The 27,962-nt window shown below is 42.9% G+C and overlaps 2 protein-coding genes across 10 annotated transcripts; both read right to left on the bottom strand.

The window, feature by feature from the left end:
- Positions 1 to 316: 316 nt before the first annotated feature.
- LOC117397331 (G protein-activated inward rectifier potassium channel 4-like) lies at positions 317 to 6,797 on the bottom strand. Its single transcript, XM_034912589.2, has 4 exons — positions 6,068 to 6,797; positions 3,844 to 4,114; positions 1,727 to 2,963; positions 317 to 1,419 (listed from the first exon to the last, which is right to left on the bottom strand). Exons 2-4 carry the CDS (start codon positions 4,051 to 4,053, stop codon positions 1,082 to 1,084), a joined length of 1,785 nt encoding a protein of 594 aa, XP_034768480.2. The 5' UTR covers positions 4,054 to 4,114; positions 6,068 to 6,797; the 3' UTR covers positions 317 to 1,081.
- Positions 6,798 to 7,971: 1,174 nt separating this feature from the next.
- LOC117397189 (ubiquitin carboxyl-terminal hydrolase 28-like) lies at positions 7,972 to 27,823 on the bottom strand. Of its 9 annotated transcripts, none has more exons than XM_059009480.1 (27): positions 27,534 to 27,823; positions 27,207 to 27,305; positions 23,449 to 23,526; positions 23,206 to 23,329; positions 22,696 to 22,801; positions 22,421 to 22,583; positions 20,792 to 20,878; positions 20,317 to 20,454; positions 20,106 to 20,179; positions 19,577 to 19,653; positions 19,053 to 19,201; positions 18,113 to 18,240; positions 17,934 to 18,029; positions 17,607 to 17,786; positions 17,082 to 17,302; positions 16,727 to 16,797; positions 15,948 to 16,176; positions 15,215 to 15,421; positions 14,565 to 14,701; positions 13,914 to 14,096; positions 13,383 to 13,478; positions 12,840 to 13,018; positions 12,395 to 12,473; positions 11,770 to 11,852; positions 11,552 to 11,675; positions 11,099 to 11,294; positions 7,972 to 10,685 (listed from the first exon to the last, which is right to left on the bottom strand). In XM_059009480.1, exons 1-27 carry the CDS (start codon positions 27,783 to 27,785, stop codon positions 10,510 to 10,512), a joined length of 3,732 nt encoding a protein of 1,243 aa, XP_058865463.1. In that variant the 5' UTR covers positions 27,786 to 27,823; the 3' UTR covers positions 7,972 to 10,509. The 9 variants fall into 9 exon arrangements, with proteins under 9 accessions (XP_058865463.1, XP_058865465.1, XP_058865464.1 ...); XM_059009482.1 differs by having other exon boundaries at positions 11,770 to 11,849; XM_059009481.1 differs by having other exon boundaries at positions 20,106 to 20,176.
- Between the last annotated feature and the right edge of the window lie 139 nt (positions 27,824 to 27,962).

Genomic DNA, 27,962 nt, shown 5'->3' with positions numbered 1-27,962 from the left:
ATCAGCTGAGCACCTGTCACTAAATCCCTTCACTATCAGCAGCTTTGACTGCAAACTGTTTAAAGAAGGCCTTGCATTCTTTACTGTGTGCACTAATTCAATTGTGTTTACTAAAATAAACATTCATTTCGTTTTTGTTTAATAGAAAAATAAAGTGTGTCAATCCAGTTGGAATGACGGCTAATAAACAGACAAATCCCAGCTACTTCTAAACCGGCCGTAGTTTTTATATCTGTGTTGCTTTGTGAGCTGCGTGTAAAGCAGAGCTGGCGACATCTCCCACTGCATCCTCTATCGGCAGGGACAGGGAGGCTTTGACCATTAAAACAAAACGTTGCAGCTGTTTGTGCTCTTTGTTTTACACAATGCATATTTATTTTTTGTAATCAACTTCTTGGAAAAAGAGAAAAGCACAGAAATGCAAACACGCTATTACATATTATATTGAATATTCTTTCCTGGATTAAAACGAATGAAGATGAACACCAGGGTTGTGAAAAATAAATAAAAATAAAAAAACACCGCCTGCCATACAACTATGAATGGGGTATCCACGGGCAGTCTGGTTTGTGAGCTGTTTGTAAGGTTTTTAAATGCTTCTGGAAGGATATGAAACAATTACTCAGTAATCACCACTTCTAATTCCTTCAGGGAAGGAAATCTGTACTGTATATCCAGAACGTTCAACAGTACACAGCCATCCCCTTTGATACTGTTCCTAATAAAGTCCCTGTCTATAGCAAGCTACCAGTTTTTGAGATGTGATATGACTTGGGTTTAGCCTACTCAATGAAATGTACATTTGTATAATGTTAGATGCTTTCCCACACATTTTTCCGTGGTGTAAAAAACAAAGCAGTCGAAGAAACAGGCCACCAATACGCCACATCTGAAACATATAGTTCCCGTAACCCTTAACCACTCACATCAAACACACTGTTGTAAATTCAAAATCAGGCACCACAAGAATCACACCAACAAACTTGTAGGATCAGTTTAATGAAATTGGCATTCCGAGCATAGTAAGAGACACGTCTGTTTATGACTCTCTTAATAACTGTGAAATTTCTCTCACACGCAGTCACACTTCAAAGTCGCTGTCTATCATCTCTGTGCTTTTCTCCTCTGTGATGTCGCCGATCCCAGCCCTGCTCAGTCTGTGTTCCAGGTCTGTGGAAGTGCAGGTGTGGCCCATGTGGTCCCAGTACAAGCTGAGAGCGGACATCTCGTTCCTCTCCATGTCCTTCAAGGCTTGCATCTCTTTGGCGCTGCTGGGTGGTGTCTGGACATCAAAGGTCTTCTCGAACCTGCTGTAATCCACTCGGAAAGCCCCCTTCTCCAGGGACATGCAGGGTTCAAAGCGGTGACCCCACACAATCTCGTCATCCTTGTAGGAGGTCCGGGCCTGGCACGTCATTCCTGGAGGAATATAAAAGCATCATATGCACAGTATCAACTCGCAGCAAATCTGGTTGCAAAAGGCATGCAGAACATACAAACACCTGACGATTAGTACATTCAGTTAAACTTTATCAGCTTTGAAACATCTCTGATGATGATCATGGAGCAGCCCTCTCCTTCAGAGCTCTAGAAAAAATATTACAAAAGAAAGGAAAGGATCAAGTGGACCAGAATTCGGTCCGCTTGAGCTGGAATGAGTATAGTCCACTCGGTTCTTAACATGTAATTTGTGTCACAAACAAAATTTAAGGTGGTGCACACAAACCCGTGGCTTCAACAATGCCTTCCAAGATGACAATGATCTCAAACTGTTCTCTTTTTAAACCGTCTGCACTCATATCCCAGAACGGGCTGCTTTCGTTGATTGTGTGGCAGATAATCTGCGGCTCCACCAGGAAGAGTCTGTCCTCTCCCGTGTCGTATCCGAGGTTCAACTCGGACTGCTCCAAGGGGATAAACTCCCCTTCTTTAGTCTGTCTCGATTTGATCAGCTTGGCTCGAACTTTGGCATCCACCATGTGGCTGTCCCGGAGATCCCCGATCCGAAACATCAAGCACAGCTCCTCGTCCCGGTGAGATATCACGCAGGATTTGCTGAAGATCAATGTCTGCGCTCTCTTTTTTGGCCTGGAGATCTTGACAAACATGCATCCCACCATGAGAGCGTCAATCATGGAGCCGATTATCGACTGGGCCATGATCAAAATCACGCCTTCGCTGCAGTTGGAAGTCACCATTCTATAGCCGTAGCCGATGGTCCTCTGACTTTCAATGGAGAACAGTAAAGCAGAAAGGAAGCTGTCTATGTTTTCAACACAGGGCCTCCATTTAGGATCGCTTGTGTGATTCACGTCATCCCTTAACCAAGCGTCTAGGAAATAAATCCCTGCAAACAAGACCCAGGTCACAACGTAGCACATCATGAAGATGAACAGGAACCAGCGGTACTTCAGGTCCACCATGGTGGTGAAAATGTCCGACAAGAACCTGCTCCTGTCTTCGATCTTGCCCAGGTTGACCCTGCACTTCCCGTCCTTGGTTACATACCGCTGCCGCTGCTTGTTGGTGGAGTTGAGAAGCTGCCGGTCGTCTCCAATCAGTTTGCACCTCTGGTTCGGCGTCTTCTCAGAACCGAAGGTCTGAACAGAGTTGATGCTCCGTGTGGGAGTCTTGCTCCTGAAGGAGTTTGGGATGCCAGCGACGGGTCCTGGGTGCCATTTAGTACTGGCCTGCTCGCTGCATGAAGGGCGGTGGTAGCGTGTCGGGAGGTCCTCTGTGTTGATGGAGACGCTCATCCTGTGCTTGCCTGGCAAGGCAGACTGGAAGCCAACTGGTTCTGAGCCGCTCAGCCTCCTGTGCAAAGCCCTGTCTGTGGAGATGTGGGTATCCCGGGAGAGCTGGAGCAGATTTGCGAACGTGCTGCTTTTCTTCGAGGTGACAGAATCCCTTCTGTGCTGGGACACCTCTGCTGGAACTTCGGAGGGGATGGTTGTGTTTTCAGGCTGAAAGAACATTATTCAGATTAGTACAGCGCTTCATACTGTCAACACATTTCCACTATTTATTTTCGTTCCCCTTCAATATCCTATTATATATATATATATATATTTTTCTATACGATTCCCTATTGTCATTATGGCTTAGATAATTAATTGAACTATTCCAGCTAAAACTGAGGAAGGAGGAAAACTGGCTGGGTAGAGTTCAGCTCATTACACTACAGCGACCCCTGCAGGCCAGAACCCAAACGAGTCTGACCGAGCGTTCCAAAGCTGGGCCCTTGCCTCTAGAGCTCAGATACAACTTCTTTGTAAACAAAATAATGAATTGACATGGCATTTATTGTAGCCAGAAACCATATTTGTCTCTACGGTAATAATATAAATTAAAGGCACTCTAGAAGCTGTTATTGTAGTCTAAATGCCAATCTTATTAGGGAACGGCTTTTCTGGCTGGAGGTCAGTCCTTTTGAAATGAGAACTCGCAGAAGGCAGCTCTACCAAAAAACGAATTTCTAAATAATACGGCAAAGGAGACAAATAACATAATACTATACAATAGATACTACTGTTAACACTGCAGACGGGCTTCTCTCCAGCAAACCTTTGATAAAGAAAACACTGCTTTCACCCTGCGAAACACACCTGCCAATGAAGGATTGTTTCATAACAGCATAGCCCAATGGGTTAATCCTGTGGACTGCTAACAGGATTGCAGGAGAGAACTGTCAACTTCATCATCAATGACCATTCATATTTGACAGATCATACAGACTACAGTCACACTGACATGCTTGGCTACAAGAAAAAAGCGAAAATCAAGAAGATCTACAGTTATTATTGTCAAAGGCAAAAGGGAAAAGTATGGACTCAGAAATGCTACCTGCTTTGGTGTGAAGGTTTCATATCTGGAGGAGTCTGTTGAGGGTCTGGGGAGATACGCCAGCATGTGCCTGGCAGAGGGGGTCTGTGCTGGAGGGATGGAGTTCCTCCGGCTTTCACATTTCAGAGGATTGGGCCATCCATGCTTTCTCCCACACGCCCCATTGCCCCTCCCAATCTCCATGCTGTTGCTTACAATGGTTGAGATCATGGTGAGCGGTACTGAGCTTGAAGGAGCAGGTCCCTTCACACAGCAGAGTGTCTGGAACGATCTGGAATATATATATATACACACACACACACACACACACATACACATCATTAACCAATCATTATACATCATTAACCAAACGCCATTCTCTCTGTCTCTCTCTCAATTGATTGTGTTGCAGTCCCTCACATTACATGAGCAGTAAATGCACATGCTTATGTTAAACAAAAATAAATACGTACCGGTATATACATAAGTGCATCCTAGATGCACGTGTATTTAGATTCTGTAACATGACAATTTAAAGGAAATAATCCATGCATTTTTTTCCCCCTAAAGGGCAGGCTGCAAATCTTTGTTAACATGTTTTTATGGATTGTACAGCACAACGTTATGTTCTCCTCACTGGGATGCTTCTCTCAAATCTGTTCTCTAAACATCTTTTTCCCCCCTCACATATGCTTTATTCTTTAAGTGAATTATGCATAGTGACATTTTTGTCTTTACCGGTAATTATCCTTTCTGTTTAATTTCCTGGCAACAGCTTTCAGTCTACTAATAGCCTGGGCACAGAAGGTAGAGTCTAATTAAACACAGAGATTATTACTGTGCTTTTAAATTAATCTGTAATACGGTAGAGAATGAATGGGTTCTTGGCGGATTTGAACGGATTACCGCACTAGGAGGGTGGAGATAATTATTTCACTACACAAAATGAAATAGGTCTGGTTGCATATATTTTAATATATATATTTACTGTAACCTATTCAATCTACCTTAATCATACGCGATCATTACATTTTGAAACTTTCATTGTGAACAAACTGAATGGTAATCACACGTTTTCAACACAGCTTGATTATGCATTATTATAGGGGTAGGTCTGTCTGTTAGTCCATATATTATTTATTTATTAGCTGACACTCTTATCCAGGGCGACTTACAATTGTTACAAGATTTCACATTATTTTTACATACAATTACCCATTCATACAGTTGGGTTTTTACTGGAGCAATCTAGGTAAAGTATCTTGATCAAGGGTACAGCAGAAGTGTCCCCAGCAGGGATTGAACCCACGACCCTCCGATCAGGAGTCCAGAGCCCTAACCACTACTCCACACTGCTGCCCATATATAAACCAGGGCTTAGGCAACAGAATTTAGGAACGCCTTCCCGTTAAACTACCAACAATTAAAAACGCTCAATCAGAAAGGTACAACTATCTACAAGTCTTATTAAAATGGTTATTGAAGAATACATCACAATTTCTCAATGCTTATCGGTGTATCATTTAGCAGCGCAGACTTTACGCTAGGTTCCTTTCAGTTAGCAGACCGGGCGCATTAGAAACCCACCCGATCTAAACAACGCTACACCCAGGGACCCGTCCAGGTTATGAATTCTAAGCGTTAAAAGCGGGCTCTCGTCTCTTATAGGGGTGCTGAGCTCCCCCGAGCAACCCGTATTTTGAATGCATGTAAGGGAGTCATTTGCATAAAGTCAGTCATGTGTGGGACCATTCATACAAACGTGTGCTATTATTCCCATTTCCCAAATGTTGAAATAGAAATGAATTAGGGATAATCTTGAATCAGACGAGACCTGTTACCGCCTCATATTGTCGAGTCAACTTCCGTTGATGTGCGCTGCGCCAATGGAATACATGGTTCAGCTTCTTCAAATACTTTCGAATTATTTGGCCACACCCTGCAGGTACTGACTGTATACTGGTATGAGCTCCAACTCTCGAGTAAACGTAATACGCAGAGGTTTCAGTCGCCTCCTAGCATGGCTTTGCACACTAAAGTGCTTTTCCTTAGTCGAGAGACCTCACACACTCTAAATTACTGCAACAACCCAAGTGAAGTCCGGTGCAAACCAATGGATACAACTGTATTTATGAATTATCCTTTAAAAAAAAACACACACACACACACACACTAAGGAACAGAAATCACAATGCAAGCGTATTATCCATCCATTCAAAAAAGCCCAGAGAAGAGTAGAAAATACCTGCGCAGCTGAAGAGGATTCCGTCACATACAGGTTCAAACCCTTTGTTCTTCATGTCAGAAACGAGGGTGAAGAAAAGGATTAGGAGGAAGAGTCACTGTATCAACAAAGTGATCCCACCTAACCCTGTCTCATTTTAACACTCCATTGTGGCTCACTGTGTCTGAGACCCTGGAAAGCAGAAGGGGCTTGCTGTTGGCATCCAATCCAACTGGAAAGAAGGTCGCACATTAATCTTCCTCAATGTCACGTAGCATTAACTCAAGAGGAGTTAATCACAAGCAAGGCTGGCCCAGGGCAATGTGCTCAAACACAGACACACACCAGACTGCAGGTTAACACTTACCACACAGCACACACACACAACTGCCTCTTGGTGTTCAAAACATTCTTGCAATGCCAACAGTCATACATTCTTCTTCAGGAAAAATGAATTCATTTTATAAGTGAGCTTCTTTTTCATTGTGCCCCTGTGACAGCAACTGGCTAACCTGCACATGGTGGTCATTACGACAAAAGCTAAGTTTCAGGCCTGTGTATTATGGAGTAAAAACCTTTATCTGAACTAATTGGGACCAGGGTGTGTTTGAATGACTAAGAAACTGTTTATACTGTATGACTTTACCAATCAAGATAGCTCCTAAAAAAATATATTATTATACCTCTTTAGTCCAGTTAGTTATCTGAGGGTTACCTTTCTTTAAGTTACTTAAGCGGTTGATTTAATCAACCTACACCCTGCCAGGACACAGATTTGTTTTTTTACAGCATTTACAGTATCAGGGAATCAACCTGGATTGCAGTAACCACTGGGTAATCCAGGGAAAAATCACAGAGGTGTCCGATACAATCCAGAGTAAGATTTACTAGTGCTGTAAAATGCTCTAAACTCCTTACTGCTGAATACAGTATATCCCAGATAGAAAATCACTACAGTATAACTACAGAGGAGGGTTTGGAAACATCCAACACAGGGGTTAGTTGTATCAGCAGCTGCAGTGGCAGGCAGAGGGAGAAAGGGTTAAGACTAGCTGATACAGTTAGGTAAGGGTGCTGCTAATATTTTTATTTTATGAGGTAAAGTTATACTTTTGTCTTTTGTACTGCTAGAAACAGTAATAACGATAATAATGCAGCAGCATGTGATAGGAAAGCTGATTAAAAGATTTCAGCCACGTGGTTTTACAAAATCAACAAGCAGCCTTCTACAGAGGAAAGATATTAAAATCAAAATGTGCCAGAGAGGAAACACTATCAGAAGGACACCTTTATGCTGGAACCACACACATGGTCACTATTATAGGATCACGCTGTACGGCGAAGATGAGAAAAAGGATTATCCTATTCGTCATTAATCTGTTGTTATCTGCGTGTGGTAAATTCCAGATAGAACTTTTTAACCATGGTACTGTTTCATTCTGCAAGGATGATTGGGTTTATGTGCAAAACATCATGTCTTATTCTATACGGTATAAACTGGACTATCCCAAGATCTATTATACAATCCGCCTATTTGGGAAGCAGTAATTTAGTGTAATACTCTTTTGAACCCTTAAAAGGAAATGTGCTACCCAGCCCTAAACTGGTAGAGACAGTACATATACCTGTATGTACGGTCCAAATTAAAATTCAGATAATAGAGGTTTCACTTTGTTTTCTAGCAGTATTGTCTTTTTTGAAAGGCCCGATAATTTGACCCGTTTTTCTCCACAATTAGGTTTTCTTGCGCAAAAAAAAGTCCTCACTACAGGTCAGAGGGACTCCTCCACTGTCCTCTCGTCTCTTCATCCCAGGACCTCTACAGTGGATTTTGGCGACTTACTGACCCCAGAAATGACCGGAAACTTGGCACCTTCACCGAGGGACTGGAGTAATTGTGAAGTTTCACAATAAAAGGAAGCCAATTATAGCAGGATATCACAGAATTATTTTAATTGATAACCAATGCATGTTCAAATCAGTGTAACACTCCCAAATTTACAAACAGTGTCACCAAGTTGTGCATGAACACTTACACATTAAAAAAAGGCTTTTTTATTGCACATAGAACACAAAAATATTTTACAGTAAAACTTTTTTTTTTTTTAAATGCACCAAAAATCCACTTCCAATGTACCACTTTAAAAAAATATATATCAAATTATTTAGTTAAATCTTGCCTCGCCGAATAGCACTGCATTCAAGGCATGATTCACAAAATCATATTGATTAGATTTCTGTTCTTTAACCTGAATCCTGCAACTTGGAATCATGCCTGCATGTCAAGTTGAGAGTCAGCAGTAACGCAGCAGTCCTCGGTTTAAATGTTTGGGTTTTTTTCTGTACAAAGACAATGACAAGAATGTACACAGGAATGCTGCTATAGAAGGTGCAGAAATTGTGTGAAAAACATTAGCAGAATTCAATATCCCTTTGCCTTTCTGTAACTCGATTTACTACCTTAATACTGTTATTATACAATCCATTGTAACACAACTGAAACCTGTTATACACAAGGGTGCAAATTCACTTTACGTTCGAGGAATCTTTCAGTCTACTCCAAAACGGCCAATTGATTAGCAATATTCATAGCATGGATGATACGGGGGGGCGGGATAGAGTTGTGCATTTGAATATTGTTTTAAATTAGCTGTGTTTGTCAGATGTAAAAGTAAAAAAAGCTTAGAATTTCTGGTGAAGGTGTCAAATACACTTCCTTCTGCAACACACAGCACAGCCCCCTCTAGTGGACATCGCACCAGGCACAAGCTCACCAGTGTGTGAAATATATTTTTCAGCAAGACTGTAGAATTACTGACGTCTGGTTTCATAGACCCTGATTAACACGGGTCTGGGAATACATTTTGCACAGAAAGACCAGTGTATAAAACTGATGTGAAATGAAACTAGCTGGTCAAAACCGATTTATGACCAGGGACATGTTAATAAAAATCTCAAAACAAAAATCGCAATTATGTTAACACTGCAGGAATACAAACAACAAAGCAGGGCACCAGGAAAGTAATGCACTGTGTTTCAAACCTACAGCCTGTTTAGAACTTTAATCTACATTAAAAAGTAGTCTAAATGCAAATGGGGATCTGAGAAACCAGACTTCTGCAGAATAACTGAACATTTTGAGTGGGGGATATTGCTGAGGTTAATTCCATAGATTTATGTAGACATGAAGTATATATGACAGCGGTAAGCGGTATAAATCTAAACACATTAGCGTGGAACTAGTGGTGAACTGAACTGCTATCCACTGCCCCCAAAGAAGACTAGTTTTAAGATAATTTTATCCAGATTGTGACATGGGATTAGTGTTTGTGCAGCTGACAAGTTATATCCTCAGTGTAAAAAGATGAAAGTTAAAAAAAGAAAAGAAACAAAAATTAGTAAAAACAGAAAAAAAATGTTTTGGAATACTGCAAGGAAAAGACAACATGTAAAAGGGACTGAATCTGAAAGAAAGAAAGAAAAAGGCGACAGACCAGAGATCAAACAGCAATGTAAAACGTTTATTTGTGTTAAAAATGCCAGGTGTTTAGAACGAAATGGTTTTCTGTCATCCAGTGCATCGGACAAGGGCTACATGACAGACCTACACATCAGCTGCTAGAACCATGGAACCAAAAGCAGCAGCATTCAAACCTGCAAGCCGGTGATTATTATAAGGATCAGAACATATTTCAAATGTAAAAAGGGGACACTGGTAGCTCGGTCAAGAAGACGCAATGTAAGCTCATGTCCGTAAGAAATAGGGCAGGCTTTTTTAATGCTCTTTTCAAGGTTTGCAAACACTACTTGGGCATAGCAGGGAATACAGTGCTGCACTTCCATGCAGTGACTGAAACACTAAACTACAGAATGCACATTTCTTACAATCCCATTGGGGGTGCACTAAAGTAATTCGTCCTTTGAAAGCACTGTCGTTATATTTGGCACGCACGGGGTCAATACTAGGCACCCATTTGACATGTCATATTTCCCTTTCACATTCTATGCAGGCTCCTCTGATTTGTAATGACTTAAATGCAGTGCTGCTCGTTCTATTTCGTAATGCAAGCTTTGTCTTTGAAATATGGGCCATAAAAATAAAAGACACAGTCTGACTGTTTCTTCAAGGATAACATGGGAAATGATATCCGAATATTCAGTCCATGTGAACTTTGTACAATGGATCCGAGCAGCATTCATAGCTAAAACTTCTCAATTTTGAGCATAAGTTAATGGCGGGACCCGATATTTGTGTATTTCATTATTAAAAAAGGTGCTTTAAAAAAGACAAATAGCTTAAAATACACACACTTGCATACAATCCAGGGCACCATTTATGTGTCAGATCAAGCGCCCTTTACCTTGGAGTTCTTTCACAAGTGTCTTTGTTGACTGACTGTTCCACTGTGTGATCTTGGCAGTTCCAAGCTTCAAGAGTCCGATTCATATTTTCCGTTAAAGTCTTAATTGACAGTCACTGGCGAGGTGCCGTGAATGGACTCCAGCACAGCGGCGAAGCGACTGCACAGGTCGTGGGACGAGTTTGGCCTGATCTTCGGTGGCTCCTTTAGGATGATGATCTCCGCTGAACAGTCCAGCAACCTGGGCAAGAACTCCCCCAGCTTCTCCTGCAGAGTGGCTGCAAATATAAAAAAAGCTCAGAATCAGACAAGTGCACAATGAATAGAGAGTGTAGCCAGCCCATCGAGAGATCTCAAACACTGCTGCATGCATGCAACTAAGTAAATACAATATTTATCATTTGCAACCACTTAAATCATTCATGTCAGACGCACCGGTCATTGCTTGTTAGATAACCAACCTGAGCTGTAGGCACTTAATGGAAGGGCAGTCATCTACAGGTAATGACTGAACTACCAGACTGAAGCTCCCTTTAAAATCGGTATAGTCATTTATCACTTGAAAGCTCAGTATTTGCATCTCGAAGATTGCACTGGCCACCCAATACAATAAACCCACGCTACCAGCCACTGGGTAGTCCAGCACTTCTATAGCAGCAACCAAGCTGGTGCGTGGGGCTCCTGCACTCACCGTCCATGTCAGTGCCCAGGTAAGAGCACCAGCGATCCCTCATGATCTCAATGGCGTCCAGGTCCTCTTGGCAGATGTCGTTACTGATCATTAGGTGCATGCAGGGAATGACCAGGTCGTTCATGATGCTCATCCCCTCCACCACATCACTGTCCTCTCCGCTGTCAAACAGGCCTGCTGCGTTCTCATTCAGCTCCTGCAACACAGACCATTTTAATGATCTAAAAAGGGGCTGATCTGAAGTCTACGGGTGTTCATTTACACGTTAAACTGTAGTTAAAATCATGCAGGTCAAACATAGTGGTTAGCCTTAGTGCAGAGTTTAAAATTATAGGAAATTAGATTGGAAATTTAAAATTAATATTTATGGTGTGTCCCCCTCCAGGATTTCTTGACTCACCTAGGCACATCACAAAATATATACACATAAATGCTACTGCATTGGTCACTCACCATTAAACATTTCCTCCTATAAAGTGCAATAAGTGACTCCTCTACGCCTCTATTTTCCCCATTCCTAAGTAATGTGCTGTTGCTCTGGTAGGCATACACCAGGTAGGTCAGCGCTTCACGAACTCTGGAGAATGAAAACACACACACTTGCAGACTGTTCTTTAGCATGGGCAAAGACTACAGTTTTAAAAAAAAGATAAATAAATGATCCAACATACTTTCCATTCTGGTACTGCTCTAGCCCTGTTAGAAGATACACAAACACCTTGCGAAACAGGCTGTAGTCTTCATGCCATTTCTGCTAAAAGTAAAGACAAATACAGTTAGGTTTCTGCCTGACGCAACTACATGCATACTGCAATCTGCAGGTAGGATTGGAAAAGGGTGTGTTGTGCTCTGGTCTGTGGATATCAAGAGTAAAGGCTTGTTTCAAGGGAGGTGCGGACTGGTCCGAATCTCAATTGCATGAAGTTGCCGATCTCGGCTAGGGACCCCCATGAAACGCTGCATTAGCCTTTGCCCTCCTGCAGGGTCGGGAGGAAATCCCTCTGGGGAGATTCAACTCTGTGTGCTTCAGTGACCCACACCGGTGAGGTGACAGGCAGAGATTTCCCAGTCTGTCCCCTCGACTCCAGGGTTTATTAGCTTAGGTTTGGCAGGCGTAAATAAGCCATTGGTCTGACGGAAGTCAACCATTATGGGTTGTCATATTGGGTAGAGAAAAAAATAAAATAAATAACAGGTAAAATTGATACACATTGATCATGTATTTTAACTGTCCACTGCTTAAAGAACGACTTCTCCCAGAAGACAGATTTCTAAGCAGAACAAATGCAGCCTCACCCTGTACTTGTCCATATCCATGTCCTCTGGTCCAATCAGACGGAGTTTCGCACGAGCCTGCTTCATTATACTGATTGACCTGCAAGGCAAGACACAGGGTAAGCCTGCAAAGAAATGTACCTTTAAACTGGCTCTTTGAATTAGCTGAACTAAACCCATTTACTATTTAAAAGGTCATAGATGAAATGTTTCAAAGCCACGCAGAATGATCATAATGTTGTCAGAATATCTCAATTACAAATGCTCGTGTTTCTGTTTAAACATCACCCTGCTGGGGACCGCTTATCCAATTCTGATCAAACTTGGTTAGGAAATGCTTGAGAGTAACAGAATATATGGGGATATATGGAGGAACCTGTCCATCTGTAGAAGGCGATGTGGGTTAATAACATGGTTATTCATTTGGGTTTGCGACACATTTGGCGTCTCTTTCAAACGATCGCACCGTTCATCGTAGCTGAGGTTCCGGTCTGCGAACTGCTCCAGTAGTGTCCTCTCGACCACACGGTTGGGGGCTTCGTTCTGGATGAGGTAGATCAGGACGTGCTGGAGACGGGGGTCGTTCTGGGGGCTGGCTTTCTCCTGAGCAAGCAGGTAGAGCCGGGAGTATTCTTCATGGAACGCCTGAGAAGAGACAAAACCAAAACTTGAAGGGTTCAAAAAAGACAGAAACGAACCTCACAAGATTTAAAAACAAAAGAAACACCCACACTTAGTAACAAAGAAACCACCTTTGTTTTTAGATTTAAATTACTGTAGATCAATTAAAAAGAAAAAGAGAAAACATATGCAATTAAGCACTTAATCTTTTGATTTAAAACATAGTATACTAGAATGAACAATCAAGGTATAACTGTAAGTATGATGGGGAAGATCATTCAAGGACAACTGTGGCCAAAAAAAGAAATGCTAAATAAATGCTAAATAAGATGATTACATCCACATACTGTCATTATAAGTGTATGCAAGCCACTGTGAATCTAAATACCTTTATGAGAGCAGCCTCAGGCCCGTCCTTATCATAGACCTCCCTAGCCTTTGCTATAGCCAGGATGACCCCCTGCATGGCTGGAGTTAACATCATCTGCCACAAGGTGGCGGCAGAGAGAACAATGGAAAGAAGACAGCGTGTGAAAAGGACAGAGAAACAGAAAAGGAACCAGCCAGAACCACCAGACAAACCAGATGTTCAGTTACCCCACTCCCCATCATTTTATTACAATTAGAAAGTAATTCTCACAGAAGTGAATCAAATATATAACGCCAGTTCTTGCTCTATAAAGCAATAATTAGCTCTTGCCAAATGGCATATTGTTGTACTCGGATCACATGCAACCAGGCATTCAAACTTATTTGTTGTTCTGCATAGGCAAGCACAGTGTTATGGTTTGTCTAAAAAACAATTCCACTGCAGCACGCATAGCTGATGCACTGAACAGAGGAGAAAGTTTTTCAGGCATCACCCTGGCATGCAGAAACAGGTGACTGAGCCATGAAATGGTGGGTATCAGGCTTGTACCTCCTCGTTATACCCGTCTGCGTCTGAGCGCACCAGAATCCTGCCCACACTGGGGATCTCCACCTCGGAGACCTGGCTCTCAGTCTGCTTATCACCCTCCTTGGGGGGCTGATCCTGTGGCTGGGAGTCAGCCCTGGCTTCACACTCCACAGTGCTGCCCACAGCCTCACTCTCTCTATCGGACTGCAGACAGGGAAAGGAAGGCAAGAACAGTGCAGAAAAGAACAGGAGAGGTGCATTAAATAGACTAAATGATGAAGGAGCAGGAGACAGGATTGTCAAGAGGGAAAAAAAGGTAGAAATTAAATAGAAAAGCTAAAAAAAAAATCAGGAGGAACTGTTCAGTTTATTTTCAGGAGACACTAGAATGCACTACAGGGTGGTAAGAATCTTGTATCGCTGCAATAACTGTTTATTTGAGAGAGACAACCAATATGCGCAGAGGTGATCGTAAGCTATATAAAGCCGGTCTGCTCATTGTGAAGCACTTCTGAAGTCATCCACTTCTGGAATGTTAAGTAAATGAAACAGATCCAATGACCGCTGAACCTTATTTAGTAATAAGGGCGACCTCAATGTGTGTAATAATTTCCGAGAAACACCTGGCAATGCAGAGATCAGATGACATGGGGTCTTCATGTCAGTGTTTACCTCCGCGAGTGCAGCCTCCACTCCCTTCTTCTCGTAGCAGTCGGCTGTCTTGGCGATAGCCTGGGCGGTCTGCTGCTTGGCTATAACAGCATGCTCCGAAGACAGAGACCGCGAGTTTTGCTGGCTAGGGGCAGATTCTGGTAGAAATGGAAATGAGACACACAACTGAAATCAAACGTCATGCCAGCCTAGTAAACAAAACTCTCATGGCCAGGAAACTAAAAGAAACCACATACACAATGACTAAATACATTTCTTTCACAACGGTAATTGACATAAGAATTATCGGCTAATCCCTTTGCAAACAGTCCTTTGCAAACAGAGTCCTTTGCAAAGTCCACATGATTATGCGTGGATACTATAAAAGTTAAATTGCAGGTTGCATTACCTTGAGCCTGTTCACATAGCTGTATGCAAATGTGAATTAATAAGGTGATGATGCAATGCTGAACACAGCTACCACTACCTTGATATAGTACATAGGGCATGGTCTTCAGCTGAACCTCATTTCTCTGGTCATTTGTCTAAGTAAACTGCTGCGGTTTAGCATCTGGAGGGAAAAAGAGGTTTGCGCTCCATTCTGTATCGATTTCATACTGTGCAAGGGGGACAATTCAGCTGGACAAAAAAATAAATGAAACCTGACTTGCCTTCAGCCACTGTTGTGAAGGAGAGTTCCTGTGTTTCTGTGATGGTTACAGGCGGCTCCTTCTGCGCAATCTTGCGGAACTGCTCCTCCTCCCACTCCTCCACTTCCTGTTGGAACCAGCGGTTGTCCTCCTGAACGTAGCGTCTCAGGATGGGTGGCAGGGAGTCCACCCCCTCCAGGACCTGCCCAGTCTCCATATCTGTGTCCTCTGCAACAGACAATTTGTTTTTCTACCTTCTAGCAACACACCTGCACAGATAGAGGACATTTGAATTCAAGGGTAACTGCATCATACTGCACCACCAACTTTCAAATGGTACACTAGTAAGAAACTACTATGAAAGGGCTATGAAAGAGTTCAACTTTGCAGGGCAGGTTTACTTCCTACTACCACTACTTTGGGGTATTTATCTACAGTAATTAACACTGCGTTAAGCGCTCATGTGAACAGCATTTAGACTGTTCTCAGTTTAACAAATTACAACCACGTCACATATTCCAGTAACTTTAAAATGAGCAGAGTGGGCAAGCTGCTTGACACTCGGGGCTCAGCGGTCCACATTAGGCGCTGGTCTACATTTGCTTTTAGGATCAGGTCGCTCACTCATATCAGGGCTATTAAGTTGCCCATTCACCACAGTCTGATTGAGTCAGTCAGTCAGTCATGGGTCCCTACAGGAGAGCGGTCCCAGGTCAGTTTCAAGCCTTTATAAAAGGAGCCCCCGTGCGGTTACCTGCTATGAGGCGAGGCAGCTTGTCATCAATGTACATGAGGCAGTAGGCACTGGCGTTCTTCACACCCCCATAGGAGTCCCTCTCCAGCTCCTCCCAACAGGACTCCGTGACAGAGATGTCATTGTACTTGAGCCACAGTTTACACCTGTGATTGAAGATGTAGGCCCAGTAATGGCCTGCAGAAGCCTGGCCTTCATGGACAAGGACAGCATGCAGGCGGTAGGGCACCTGCAGAAGAGAGAAACAAATATATAAAAACATCAGCAACATACGCAGCGGATATTAAGACACAATAAATAAGTGACCCGAAATGCCGTTATACCGTGGCGTGATCCACAGCTATGGCCAAAAGTTTTGCATCACCTAGAATTTTAGGATCGAGACATAACTTTAAAAAAAACTACATGAACAATTTAGATCTTTTACTGAACATCATGTAATCAAATAAACAAAAGTCTAGCAGAAGCCACAATAGTAGTACAGTATTTCATACGAGATTTCGAAACTTGAGAGTGTCAATGACAGAGCACAGATACTTCGGTATTACCTTTATTATACGTGCATACAGATTGTCGTGCGGATAGATTTGCTGTTGTTTGGATCACGGTAAAGGTAACTTAAATGCAAAATACTTGCGTGCTGCATATTTTACATACAGTGAGTTAGGGTAGCAGTCAAAGATTCCAGCTCCCGTGAAAGGCACGCATTAGAAATAGCATACATGCTTGATGGTTATCAAAGTACTGACCCTGAAATCAGAAGCAACGCTGCCTGTTACCTGGCACATGCTGTCTTCCGTGTACATGTTCTCTAAAGTGTGGTTGATCCGGTCAATGCTGTCCTTCAGCTCTGCAGAAAGAACAGAAATACAACAAATCTGGCTTAACTCAAAACACCAAAACGGATATTGCAAGAAGCCAGTGATACACAAGCTATATTCCTTCCAGCCTTTAGTGGCACAAACAGTTACACGTAATGGAATTCAGCAGAGATACAGAGATGGTATTCTATATAGCACACTAGGAGTATAAAAGCTGTGCTACACAAGAGCTGTAACCCAAGGTTATTACACCACAGCTAGGGTGACTGGGAGGTCTGATCAGGTCTTCTATGGCGTAGCTTTGCAGGCTCACCTTGTATGTTTTGCTCCACCTCTGTTCTCCAGCGATGCAGGCAGCCTTTGATGAAGCAGAGCTCCTCCTCGGACACTTTGTGGGGGGCCGGGTGAGGGGGGGTGTCCATGGGCGGTCTGCACTGCGTGAATGGCTTGTAGATGGGAGTCCTCTGGGGTGGTGGCGACGTGGGCATAGAGTTTGAACTGTCAGGTGGCCCTGAATTCTCTGTTTCTGAAGGACTAGGATAAACACAGACATGAGGTCAAATACAAATTGATCTTGTTTTTACACCCCCCCCCCCCCCCCCCCCCCCCCCCCCCCCCCCCCAGATTATTCAAAAATAATAAAGAGCCTTTTATTTTATTTGTGTCATTTCCAAATTCCCTTCAAAGCTTTGTGGACAGTCAACTTGATGGTACTGTACCATTCTCTTGTTTGTCCATATAAACAGAAAAACAGAAACTAGAATCTATCTGGGTTTAGGCATCTCAATGTGCTTCTTTCAGGGCAGTGTAGCGACACTCCCTCCCTAGGACTCCTTACCTTGTCTGCTCGTATACAGGATCTGTGGGTGTGCTCAAAGTGGTAGTGGATGCTGGGGAGGTCACTTTAATATCCTGAGTGGGAGAAACACTGGTGGGCTTTGTGGTTGCAAACTCCAGGACGTACTGCAGCATGTCAGCCAACGGGTATTTGTTTGGCCCTGAGCCGTAATTGAGGTAGCTGAATGAATAAAAAAAAGAATAGGCGAAAGTTTTGTCCATTGTTTTTGACCTCTCAATCTGCTTAATGGTAAAGTATATAAGAAGGTGGAGAAATGGACTGAACTGCACTACAAGTGGTACTGTACAAAGGTAGCACGTGGCCTACCTCTCTAGCTTCTGCTGCAGAACAGTCACCTGTTCCTTCAGCTTCTTCACCTCCGCTCTCCTGTCCTGGATCTTCTCCATGTTCTTGTAAAGGTACCTGCTCGCACAAGGGATAACTTTCTCAATGAGGAACACTGCGATTCCAAGAGACTCCAGAAAACACACCTGGAATGAACTCACCTGTCCATGTAAATCACCTGCGGGAACTCCAGTTTTTTATGAATCTTCTCTGGCCGTCCAAGAGACTGGTTGAACTCAAATCTGGACAGTTCAAAGGTCAACACCGGTGGCAACTTTGAAAACCACCGCTGGAAGAAAAGAAAAATCCTATTATTATGAAAACTTGAAACTTGTTTCATTACAATTGGATACAATTTCTAGGGTTTAATTAAATCTACTACATTAGCCAGGAATAAACCTTTTTGATGAGCACTGTATACTCTGAGAAAATGGGTTTGCAAGTTCTATTATATTTCTTAGCAGACGCCCTTACCCAGGGCAACTAACAGTTGTATACAAAAAATACATATGAAGAATTATAGTACAATTGATTAAGAGCAAGGTACAAAATACAATGACTTCAGTCCTAATAAGAGCAAATACAAAACACAGTATGATTTGATATGGGGGCAGTTCAAGAGCAGATAACAGTGTTGATAGATACGTCAGGGTTAGATACGAGTGCAAGTGAAATACAAGATACCATAGATTGGATTAAGTGCAGGATTAAATACAGTAAAACAGGGAGCAGATAAGTGCAAGTTAAAGTGCATTAAAGGCAGAGTGCTATATTGTCCAGAAGGGAAGAGTTGAGTATTACAGGTGTTGTCTGAAGAGGTGTGTCTTGAGGAGGTGCCGGAAGATGGTCAGGGACTGGGCAGTCCTGACATCCATAGGAAGGTCGCTCCACCACTGCGGGGTGATGGTGGAGAAGGAGCGGGCTTTGGAGGCAGGGGAGTGTAGAGGAGGTACAGACAGTCTTCTAGTGCAGGTGGAGCAGAGAGGTCGGGTGCGGGTGTAGGGAGAGATGAGGGTCTGGAGGTAGCTGGGTGCAGTCTAAAGATAGTACAACAATTATTTTTACAGAAAAAAAAAAAGCCAATGAATCAGCATCAGTTACCTCCTGGCCAGAGCGGATGGTTTGATCCGAGTGAAGAGCCTCGATCTCCCCCTCCACCATGGCGCCTTCCAAGCACTCATCCAGGTTGTTGAATCCGTTCACCTGTAGGGGGTACTGTCCAAAGCGCTCAATGTTGGAGACAGTTTTACCTTGAAACAGAGAAGCAGGCACAGTTTACAATGAGTAATTCTGTTTCCATGGCCCAATACAGAGCTGTTTCAATCTAGAATACTTGATTAACATCAGCAAAACTTCCCTATTTAGTTCCTGTCATGGAAAGGTCATTCTTTACATGTATTCTATATTTTTTAATTGTGTTCTTAACAGAATGATTTTGAAGTTGCTTACCTAACCTAATGCCTCTGTTCATACACCCATATTAAATCTTTCAAAGGCAATCAATGTGCTCGACCAGGACTGGAAATACCGTCTTCAGAAAAGCCCGATGACCAATCCTGCCCAACGGAAACAAACCTGCCTCACCCATCCCGTGTGGCATCTCAAAAGACAAGAAGTCAACCTACCATCAAGGGTTCTTTCAGCCAGGAAGGTTCCGTAAAAAAGCTGCACCATCGGGTTCTCTTGCTTATCTTTGGGGTTACTGTAGGACACAAAACCACACGGGACACAATGAAAGCCAGCAGAATCAACTTGATTACCACCTTTCCCAAAACCCAACACAATCTGGCAGAATGTTGCACCTGCTCAGATACTGTAGCCTCTCAGGACAGGTTACAGACTACAGAGCGGGGTGGGGTAGCACAGTAGGAAAGCTCCTCTTCCTGCTGCCAGTGCTCTGAATTCTTTATGGATAAACAAAAATGTGTTTCCTAATCCATGACATTTCATTATTATGATGTGTACTGTGCATGTATTGGGTACGTTTTCTTGTATGGATGGAAGTTTCTATGCTGAGCAATTGAGAAGTCTGTATACACCCTTCATAAATCGCAGGGGAAATGAACACATACAAAAGGCAGATTGCTGCTACAAAGAGACCCACCAAAAGACCAGACACTATTGGCTATTAATGGATGAAAGAACTGAACTTACTTTCCATTGGCTGCCAACTGGAAGGCATCTTCCAACCAATCAAGAAGCTTGTGGGTAAACTCGCTCACATCCTGCTGCAACAAAGGTGGACACAATAGTTGCAGAAAAGAAGACTGCACAATAACATACCATGTCAATGCCTAGGCATGTTCTACTTCACTCCAGCCATTGAAAATGTACTTGTGGGCTAATATTGCAATGCACACAGTACCTGCTGGGCTTCGTTGGACCGGAATGCATCTTTCAGCAGCTCCACAGCAGCAGAGGGATCCACAAACTTGCGACTGGAGCCCATCATGAGTGCAAACAGGCAACGGAGCTCCTGCATGAAGGCAATGTTCCTCTTCTCCTAGAGAAACAAAACGAGAGAGATAGAGAGAGAGAGAGAGAGAGAGAGAGAGAGAGAGAGAGAGAGAGAGAGAGAGAGAGAGAGAGAGAGAGAGAGAAGGGCTTAGTGGAGAAGACCATGCAAGACCTTAAAAGGGGTCTCTATCCTGGAGCTTGGGGTACAAACTTGGTTTTAATCAACCACAGTACTACTAACACATATTCTTCCAACTAGGAAATGCTTCTCATAGTGTGTCTTCCAAGTTTTTTTTTTGACCATTTTATTGATACCAAAATGTCTGGGATTGTTTTTAGGACTTAAAGCCTAACCCTGCCCCCTAGCCCTCAACCCAACTCACACTGTGGCTCTTGCAGTTTTCCAGGACATTCTGGGGAAGACAGTAGTGCAGGACCAGCCTCCGGAAGTCAGGAAGGTGAAACAAAGACTGAAAAACAAAGCATACAGTAAAATCATGCAGCTTGGGAGCAAACACACAATATTAAAGCCTTAAAAAAACGAAGCGAGTTTTGAATTGTACTACAATGTTCCAAGCAAGGGGCCGTTCAGGAAAATGTAAATTGAGCTTGAATAACCTTGGATAAGAAGCCATCTCTATTACAAATGTGCAGTCCCAGACCGGTTCAACCAGGCTTCACTCTATCCTCTTAATGTCTTCAGGGTTTTCCAGTCATTATCACAAAACCACAAGAGTAGCTCATAGTAAACCGCTTCTCCCGACATGCACGGTCCCAGCTTGATCATAATGCAGACTGCAATCTGATGCTCCTCGCTGGAATCCGGCAGGAATGCTTTGTAATAAAATTAGCTTGCCGATTATCAGCTGGAAAAGGTCTCTGAAACCTGTCTCCGGTAATGGATGCCACCTTGATTTCTTTGTCCAGTCTCCTGGGCTAATGCAAACCTGCCTGCGGTTACATTTATTCTACTGCTATGAAAGCGTTTCAGCCTATGTGGCTGCAGCCTGCAACACACAAGTACCCTGAACCACATGCACAGTGATGGCACTGCTCAAACTTATCAAAGCAAAGCAAAGGAAGATGTCAAATTTACAAGCACACGTCGAGAGCAGATATGAAGGAACTTGGAAATTCATACAGTAATAGAGCTACCGGCTGGATTGACAAATCTCAAGTGGCGCTCATCTGAGACTATTTTACCTAAAAGTAATCTAAGATTAGTGTGCTAATCAGGGTTTGTGAAACCAGTCAGATAGGTCAAACAAACTCAAAATGGTGCTGCTGTATTGGACACAAGGTAAAATACAATTGTTTTACCGCAATACTGGCAGCACAACCCTGTATTCACAGTATTTTTGCAGTTTTACCATGTAGTTAACCCTCGTTGTTAACCCTCGTTGTTAACCATGGTTTGCCCTGCTTTTTTGTTTTACCATAGCCCATTATTCTTTACAATGCTTACCTATGCTTTATTATACTTTACTATGCTCTTACTATGTTAAACTTTTATAAGGGGATGTAATAATACCTTTTGCCGTGTTTCACGCGTACCAGAACGTGTGCCATCTTGTCTGGTGGCAGCCGTTCCAATGCATCTCACCTGTGTAACAGCACTGAACCAGCAGGTGTTTCCCAATGCGTCTCACCTGTATAACAGCACTGAACCAGCAGGTGTTTCCCAATGCGTCTCACCTGTATAACAGCACTGAACCAGCAGGTGTTTCCCAATGCGTCTCACCTGTATAACAGCACTGAACCAGCAGGTATTTCCCAATGCGTCTCACCTGTGTAACAGCACTGAACCAGCAGGTGTTTCCCAATGCGTCTCACCTGTGTAACAGCACTGAACCTGCAGGTGTTTCCCAATGCGTCTCACCTGTATAACAGCACTGAACCAGCAGGTATTTCCCAATGCGTCTCACCTGTGTAACAGCACTGAACCAGCAGGTGTTTCCCAATGCATCTCACCTGTATAACAGCACTGGCAGGTGTTTCCCAATGCGTCTCACCTGTATAACAGCACTGAACCAGCAGGTGTTTCCCACATTCTTCAGCCCCACTGGCCATTCGTCCCGTCGGATCCAGTCGATGGGATTGGAGCTGTCCCCCCAGGCCTCGCACCTTTTCCTTTTTACCCGAGATTTGTTATCAGCAACACTGGCCTCCAGAGCCCTGGAAGACCATGGTAAAGGGGGTTAGGAGGCACAGTGACGAGCGTGGAGAATAAGAGAGTACAGCAGAGTGGCTGTTAACCCATCCGGGGCTACACAACCCCGCACTGCACCTGCTCAGGTCCTGCTCTTCTGCCTGGGCGGTTTGAGACTCTTTTAAACTCAGCTCGATGGCAGTCTGAAGGTCATCCTTGTCATTACCAGTCAGGTCGATCACCTCTGGAAAAATAAAAGAAGAGGTCAAGGTTTTTGCAAGCTAGCTAGTGGCATATCGATAGTGGATAGATATTTTATTTTGGACTTTATGGAGAGAATGTATGGCCGCCATCTTAGATCACAGCTCAAAATGAAGGTTGGCAATAGATGTTGCCCAAGAAGGTTCTATAACAGTGAGAACATGAAGACGCAAGCTGAAATGGTTCAGCATAGTAGAGGTGGAAGCTTATTTTATAAATTCATACACGCTTGCATCACAGGCATGCTCAATTGCAGATCTTGCAAATCTTGCTCACTATGTGACACACGTATTTTATGATTATATTTGATTCCCTTAGAAAACACATCTTTGGGTAACAAGTTCTGGGAAGAGAAGGGCATGCTCTCCAGCGTGCTGCGTGACCTACTGGTCTGTCCCTCCCTGCCGACGACACTCCCTTCACTATCAGAGGGCTCCACTGCTATGACCTCTGCGTCCGGGTCCTGGCCAGTGAGGAATCCAATCGCTTGCCTAACATCTCCATGACTAGCCTGGCGGAACATAAAAGCACAAGAACAGCTCAGTACACTCCCCAAGCCAAGCGATGGAACAAAAGCATTTCATTTCGCGCTCTGCAACTGTATAGACAGGGCTAGAAAAGTAACCGAACCTTCAGTGCTGTTTGCAGTATCTTCGCATCCTGGGTCCCAGTGATTTCCTGTAGTTGATTTATTAGGACCTGATTATTCTGGAAAAAAAAAAAAATTGTAAAATACAACAATGCAAGAACTTATCTTTCACGACAGTAGTACCAAGTCCCACATTTGTAGGCTAAATATTTGAAGGCCAGTGATTTTCCATATTGCGATGCTTGTCATTTTCCTGTTTTATGAACACCATTTGTAGTATTCTACTTTATCAAATAGCACACCTTGAGAAAGCCAGCCTATATTTTACATAGCTTTATTTTAAAATGTTAAAACTAGGCGCATTCTAGAGAGCTGAAGCCATTTGTCCCAGAGACTGATGCATAAAGCTGACTGCATACCTAGGTTACAGCATTCACAAAGCTACTTTTTGATTCATATGCACATCCAATATATGCACTCCCAAGCTTTGCATACCGGAAACAAAGGGGCTCTACAGGTACAACGTCACCCAACAAGCAGAAACACACTGAAACATGGATTCTGGTTAATCACGAAAACGAAAAACGCCTGTCCTTAACTCTCACTGAATGAAGCCTTTAACAAAATTGTCCAGGATTAATGATTAGCCTTATTAACACAAAGTAACCGCAAGCATAGCGGGATACTTATCTTATTCTGTCTTTGGTGTTTTGTTACACTCCTACACACTGGGGTTTCTTACGTAATGCAGTACCAGGCATTCTTGTAAACAGAAGGAAATGGAAAGTCCCTCAGTAAAGAGGCACAGTGCATCACAGGTACTCAAACAAGACAGAAGTCCACCATGTGCGGTTACATTCAACACTGCACGGCTTTCAGCTTTTTAGTCTAGCCAGACACATGTAACACCAACATAAACCAGCCTTTTAACATTCAAAACCTTTTCCTCACTAATATTTATATTCATAGTCATCGCCCATTCATGAGAAGTATACAGGGAGAGAAAAAATAAAACACAGCTTAGATAAACCATATGACATTGCCACAGTCAGAGAAAACAAATGTAATCTTATTTTATTTATCCAAATAACATTTAAAAAACAGGTATGTCTGTTATTATTAACTTGAGGTCAATAAGATCAACGAGAAACTTCCACATTTGAATGGGGACTGGTTGACGTGTCACGCAATGTCTAAGGTTTATTTGAAATCACTTCCATAGGAAACCAAAAGATCCCTTAGTAAATGGTACCTGTGACTTTAAAACCAAAGTCAGATGCTATTAAAAGCAAACGGTACACAGCAGGTGGAAAAGTAGGGATCTCAGCTGAAGAGATGGAGCCTGCAGGAGGAGACATATATGGTGAGCTTGGGGCAGTGGGCTCCTGCAAAAGGGTCTATTTTAAGCCACAGATAGCTCTGGCAGTGCTTTGCATTTCTCTCTAGGGTGTCACAGTGCAGGAGTAGTTACTGTAGTTAGGGATCCTGGACTGCTGTCATTTCACTCTTTTTGTTTTAAGGATCTGGTCCGGAATGGCCAAAATCCCAAGACGTCCTGAAGGATCAAAGTATGAAATCCAGGTGTGGTTAAAACTCTGGTGGTGTTCTGCTGACAGTTAAAAGGCCAGCAGCCACTCCTTTTCAAATCTCTAGTATTGAGACAGGGGGTTCTGAAGGCACAGACTAAGGTAAGGCACCACCCGCCTGAGCCAAAACATAAACAGCATGTCTGTCAACCTCAGACCACATGCTGAAAACTCTCTCAAGTCCTGTACTGCTAACCATGTGCTTATCTGCCAAAGATACGTTGTCTTACCAGCACGTTCCTCGTTATTATCCTCTGCGGCTATGGCTAAATAATAAAGTCACTCCCCTTTTCAGATCTCTAACTGGCCATCCGATTACGATGAAACTTGGTACGGACATTCATCAGCACTGATGCTCGTCTCGTTTTGTGACCATGGATTCCGGCCGTGTAGTACAGTGATGAATTGTAAAAATGGCTTGGGAGCTTGTATCTTGACAAAAGTGGTTTGGTTCACCTAGCCTAGACACATTTCAACAGGGGGTGAGCTCAGGAAGAGGCATGTCTTGTATTTGGGACCTAAGGTATACTTTACTCTAATACTAGCAAACCCATCATTCATCCTAACAGCTGCAAGCTGCACATACAATCAGTGCAGAGTGACACACTGCAGTTAATGTCAGGCATGGGTGTTAAAAATAGGCTTTAGAGATAAGAGCAGCCAGGCCGATGGGTGATTCCCAATATAGAAAGAGACCTCACTGTGGAGTACTTTCAAACATGCACGGCTGAACCACTGAACCTTTCACAGAGAAGCTCATACAAAGCAAAACTATTACAGACGCAGACAAAAGTATTGGCACTCCATAATTGAAGAAAACGTGGCAAATACAAACATGTAGTGAACATTAGCTACTAATTCATATGACAAAGACCAAAATACAGGCTCTGGTAGTTTAACAATCTTTATATAAAAACAAAACAAAACAAACAAACAAAAACATTGGTAGCCAATGTTCACTAAACACTTGAATTATCTTATATTAAGTGTAAGGTGACAATACTTTTGTCTGTGATTGTATGTCTGGTCTCCAAAGGCTTTTTTTTTTTTTTTTTTTAAGTTTAGTTGCATTAAACGTCTCTTAACTTGAAAGCATTCATTATTTTTAATACGATTACTACTAAGATGACTGTTACAACTGACACATATCTTCAATACATTTATAAAACCATTCTGGCTTCAGTCAAAGCAAGGCATTGGGACACTTACTAACAAGATGCTTTATTTCCACTTGAATTCTTTTTTTTACCAAATAAATAAATAAAAAATAAATAAATAAATAAAAATAAAAATAAAAGGCCTACATACAAAGCTAAAATCATGGGCCTGGAGTATTAACAACCCTACTAGCAGGTCTGGAACACCATGAGCGAATTCAGGCGAGCACCTGGACAATGGCACCTCTTTGAGCATCTGGCTTGGTGCCATTAACACAAATCTACCCCATTTTCCTCCCACACGGTAATGCCTGTGAACACGATCACCGGCCTTAATGAAATGATATAGGCATGCATGTGCTTAATTGCATTATGTAGGAAATGCTTGCTATTAATATAATTGGCCCCGTTCCTATTCATTTCTGCCAAACTTAATCAGGAAGATCACATTTGGGTCATCAAAGCAACCCCATCATAAACAGTGATTAAAATCCCATCTCTGATTAAACATGCTTGGAGTATTGCATTTCATTGTTACATCTGGACTAATGCGTTGGTTTTGTGTTAATGCCTATTCTATCACTTTGCTGAGACTAGGAGGAGGCGTGATGTAAACAAGAGGGTGCAGGTGGTCTCATTGTAGAATGAAAGTTGAATGCGTTATCGAGGATTTGCAATGGCATCACCGTTAAACACCTACGACAAAGGTAATACCGCAAAACGCCCTTAAGAGATACAGTATCGAAAAAGAATCAACAACGTCACGTGACGGTTCATTTTATCTAACTATAGAAAGTGTCAAAATCCGCCATTGTCAACAAAAAACACTCGCAATTAACGGCAAACTGTTTGTTTGTGTTGTTTAAACATATAGATTAGAATACTCAAGAAACGAAACTACAGTACAGAAAGTACGTGTTTACATGTTTCTTTAAATGTCAGTTGTATGTGTTTACTACCCCGGTATGGAACTAGGGTAGTGCTTTTGAATCTCTCGGTTGAAAGCGGCTGTGTTAGATGTGTGTCGAGAGATGGTGTTTCTGTGTTGATATCTGCCTGATGATGCATGTTTTGAAACTTTACCTTCGACTCGGGCACTGTGATTGACATCAGCAACAAGTTTAACCCTGCCCTCACCTCCCGGAGATACTGTCGCTGTTAATTAAACAAATGTACATGAAGCGACATAAAATCAAATGAGTGCTGTTTATCATCTGATCACACACCAATCACAACATGTACAACTGCTGTGCAGTCTGCCCGACCGAAATGTACAACTTGGCTGGGGTTGGTCAAAACTTTTTATTTACATCCACTGGCTTTCGAACTTTTCTCGTGGTACTGATTTAGCTTTTAAACCTAACTAGTATTCAGTCTGCTCACCGTGTTGTCTGTAGCCTCCCCGCTCTCACAAGGTAGTTCGGCTGTCATGTCTGCAGTGCCTAATTTTCTTTTTTTTCTGTAATTTTGAACGAAACCGTCCCCCCCACTTTCAGAATCCTGCCTCCTTCTCCATCCACCAGTCGCAGACCGCCGGGCGCGCTCCCTCGTCTCCGCTTCGCAAAGGCGGAGGCGAGCCCGCTTGCTGCGTCGTGTGTCGTCATTAGACGCGGGGGAGGACCCGGGTTGCAGCATGCTGTCAAACAGAAGTCAATGAACAGGGTTTGGCGGCTTGTAAGCAAACTGTGGAAGGGAAACTTTTCCTACCCATTCCATTTAACAAAATAAGTTCCAGCCAGTTGCATGATTATTTAATTGAACATTTTGCTGTGTATAATAAATAATAAAGAAAAAGGTTGTGTACTCTGCGTG

This window comes from Acipenser ruthenus, chromosome 39 (genome assembly GCF_902713425.1).
Source record: "Acipenser ruthenus chromosome 39, fAciRut3.2 maternal haplotype, whole genome shotgun sequence".
Taxonomy (NCBI): Eukaryota; Metazoa; Chordata; class Actinopteri; order Acipenseriformes; family Acipenseridae; genus Acipenser; species Acipenser ruthenus.
The sequence above is the reverse complement of the archived record's forward strand: the minus strand, read 5'-3'. Positions and strand labels throughout refer to the sequence as shown.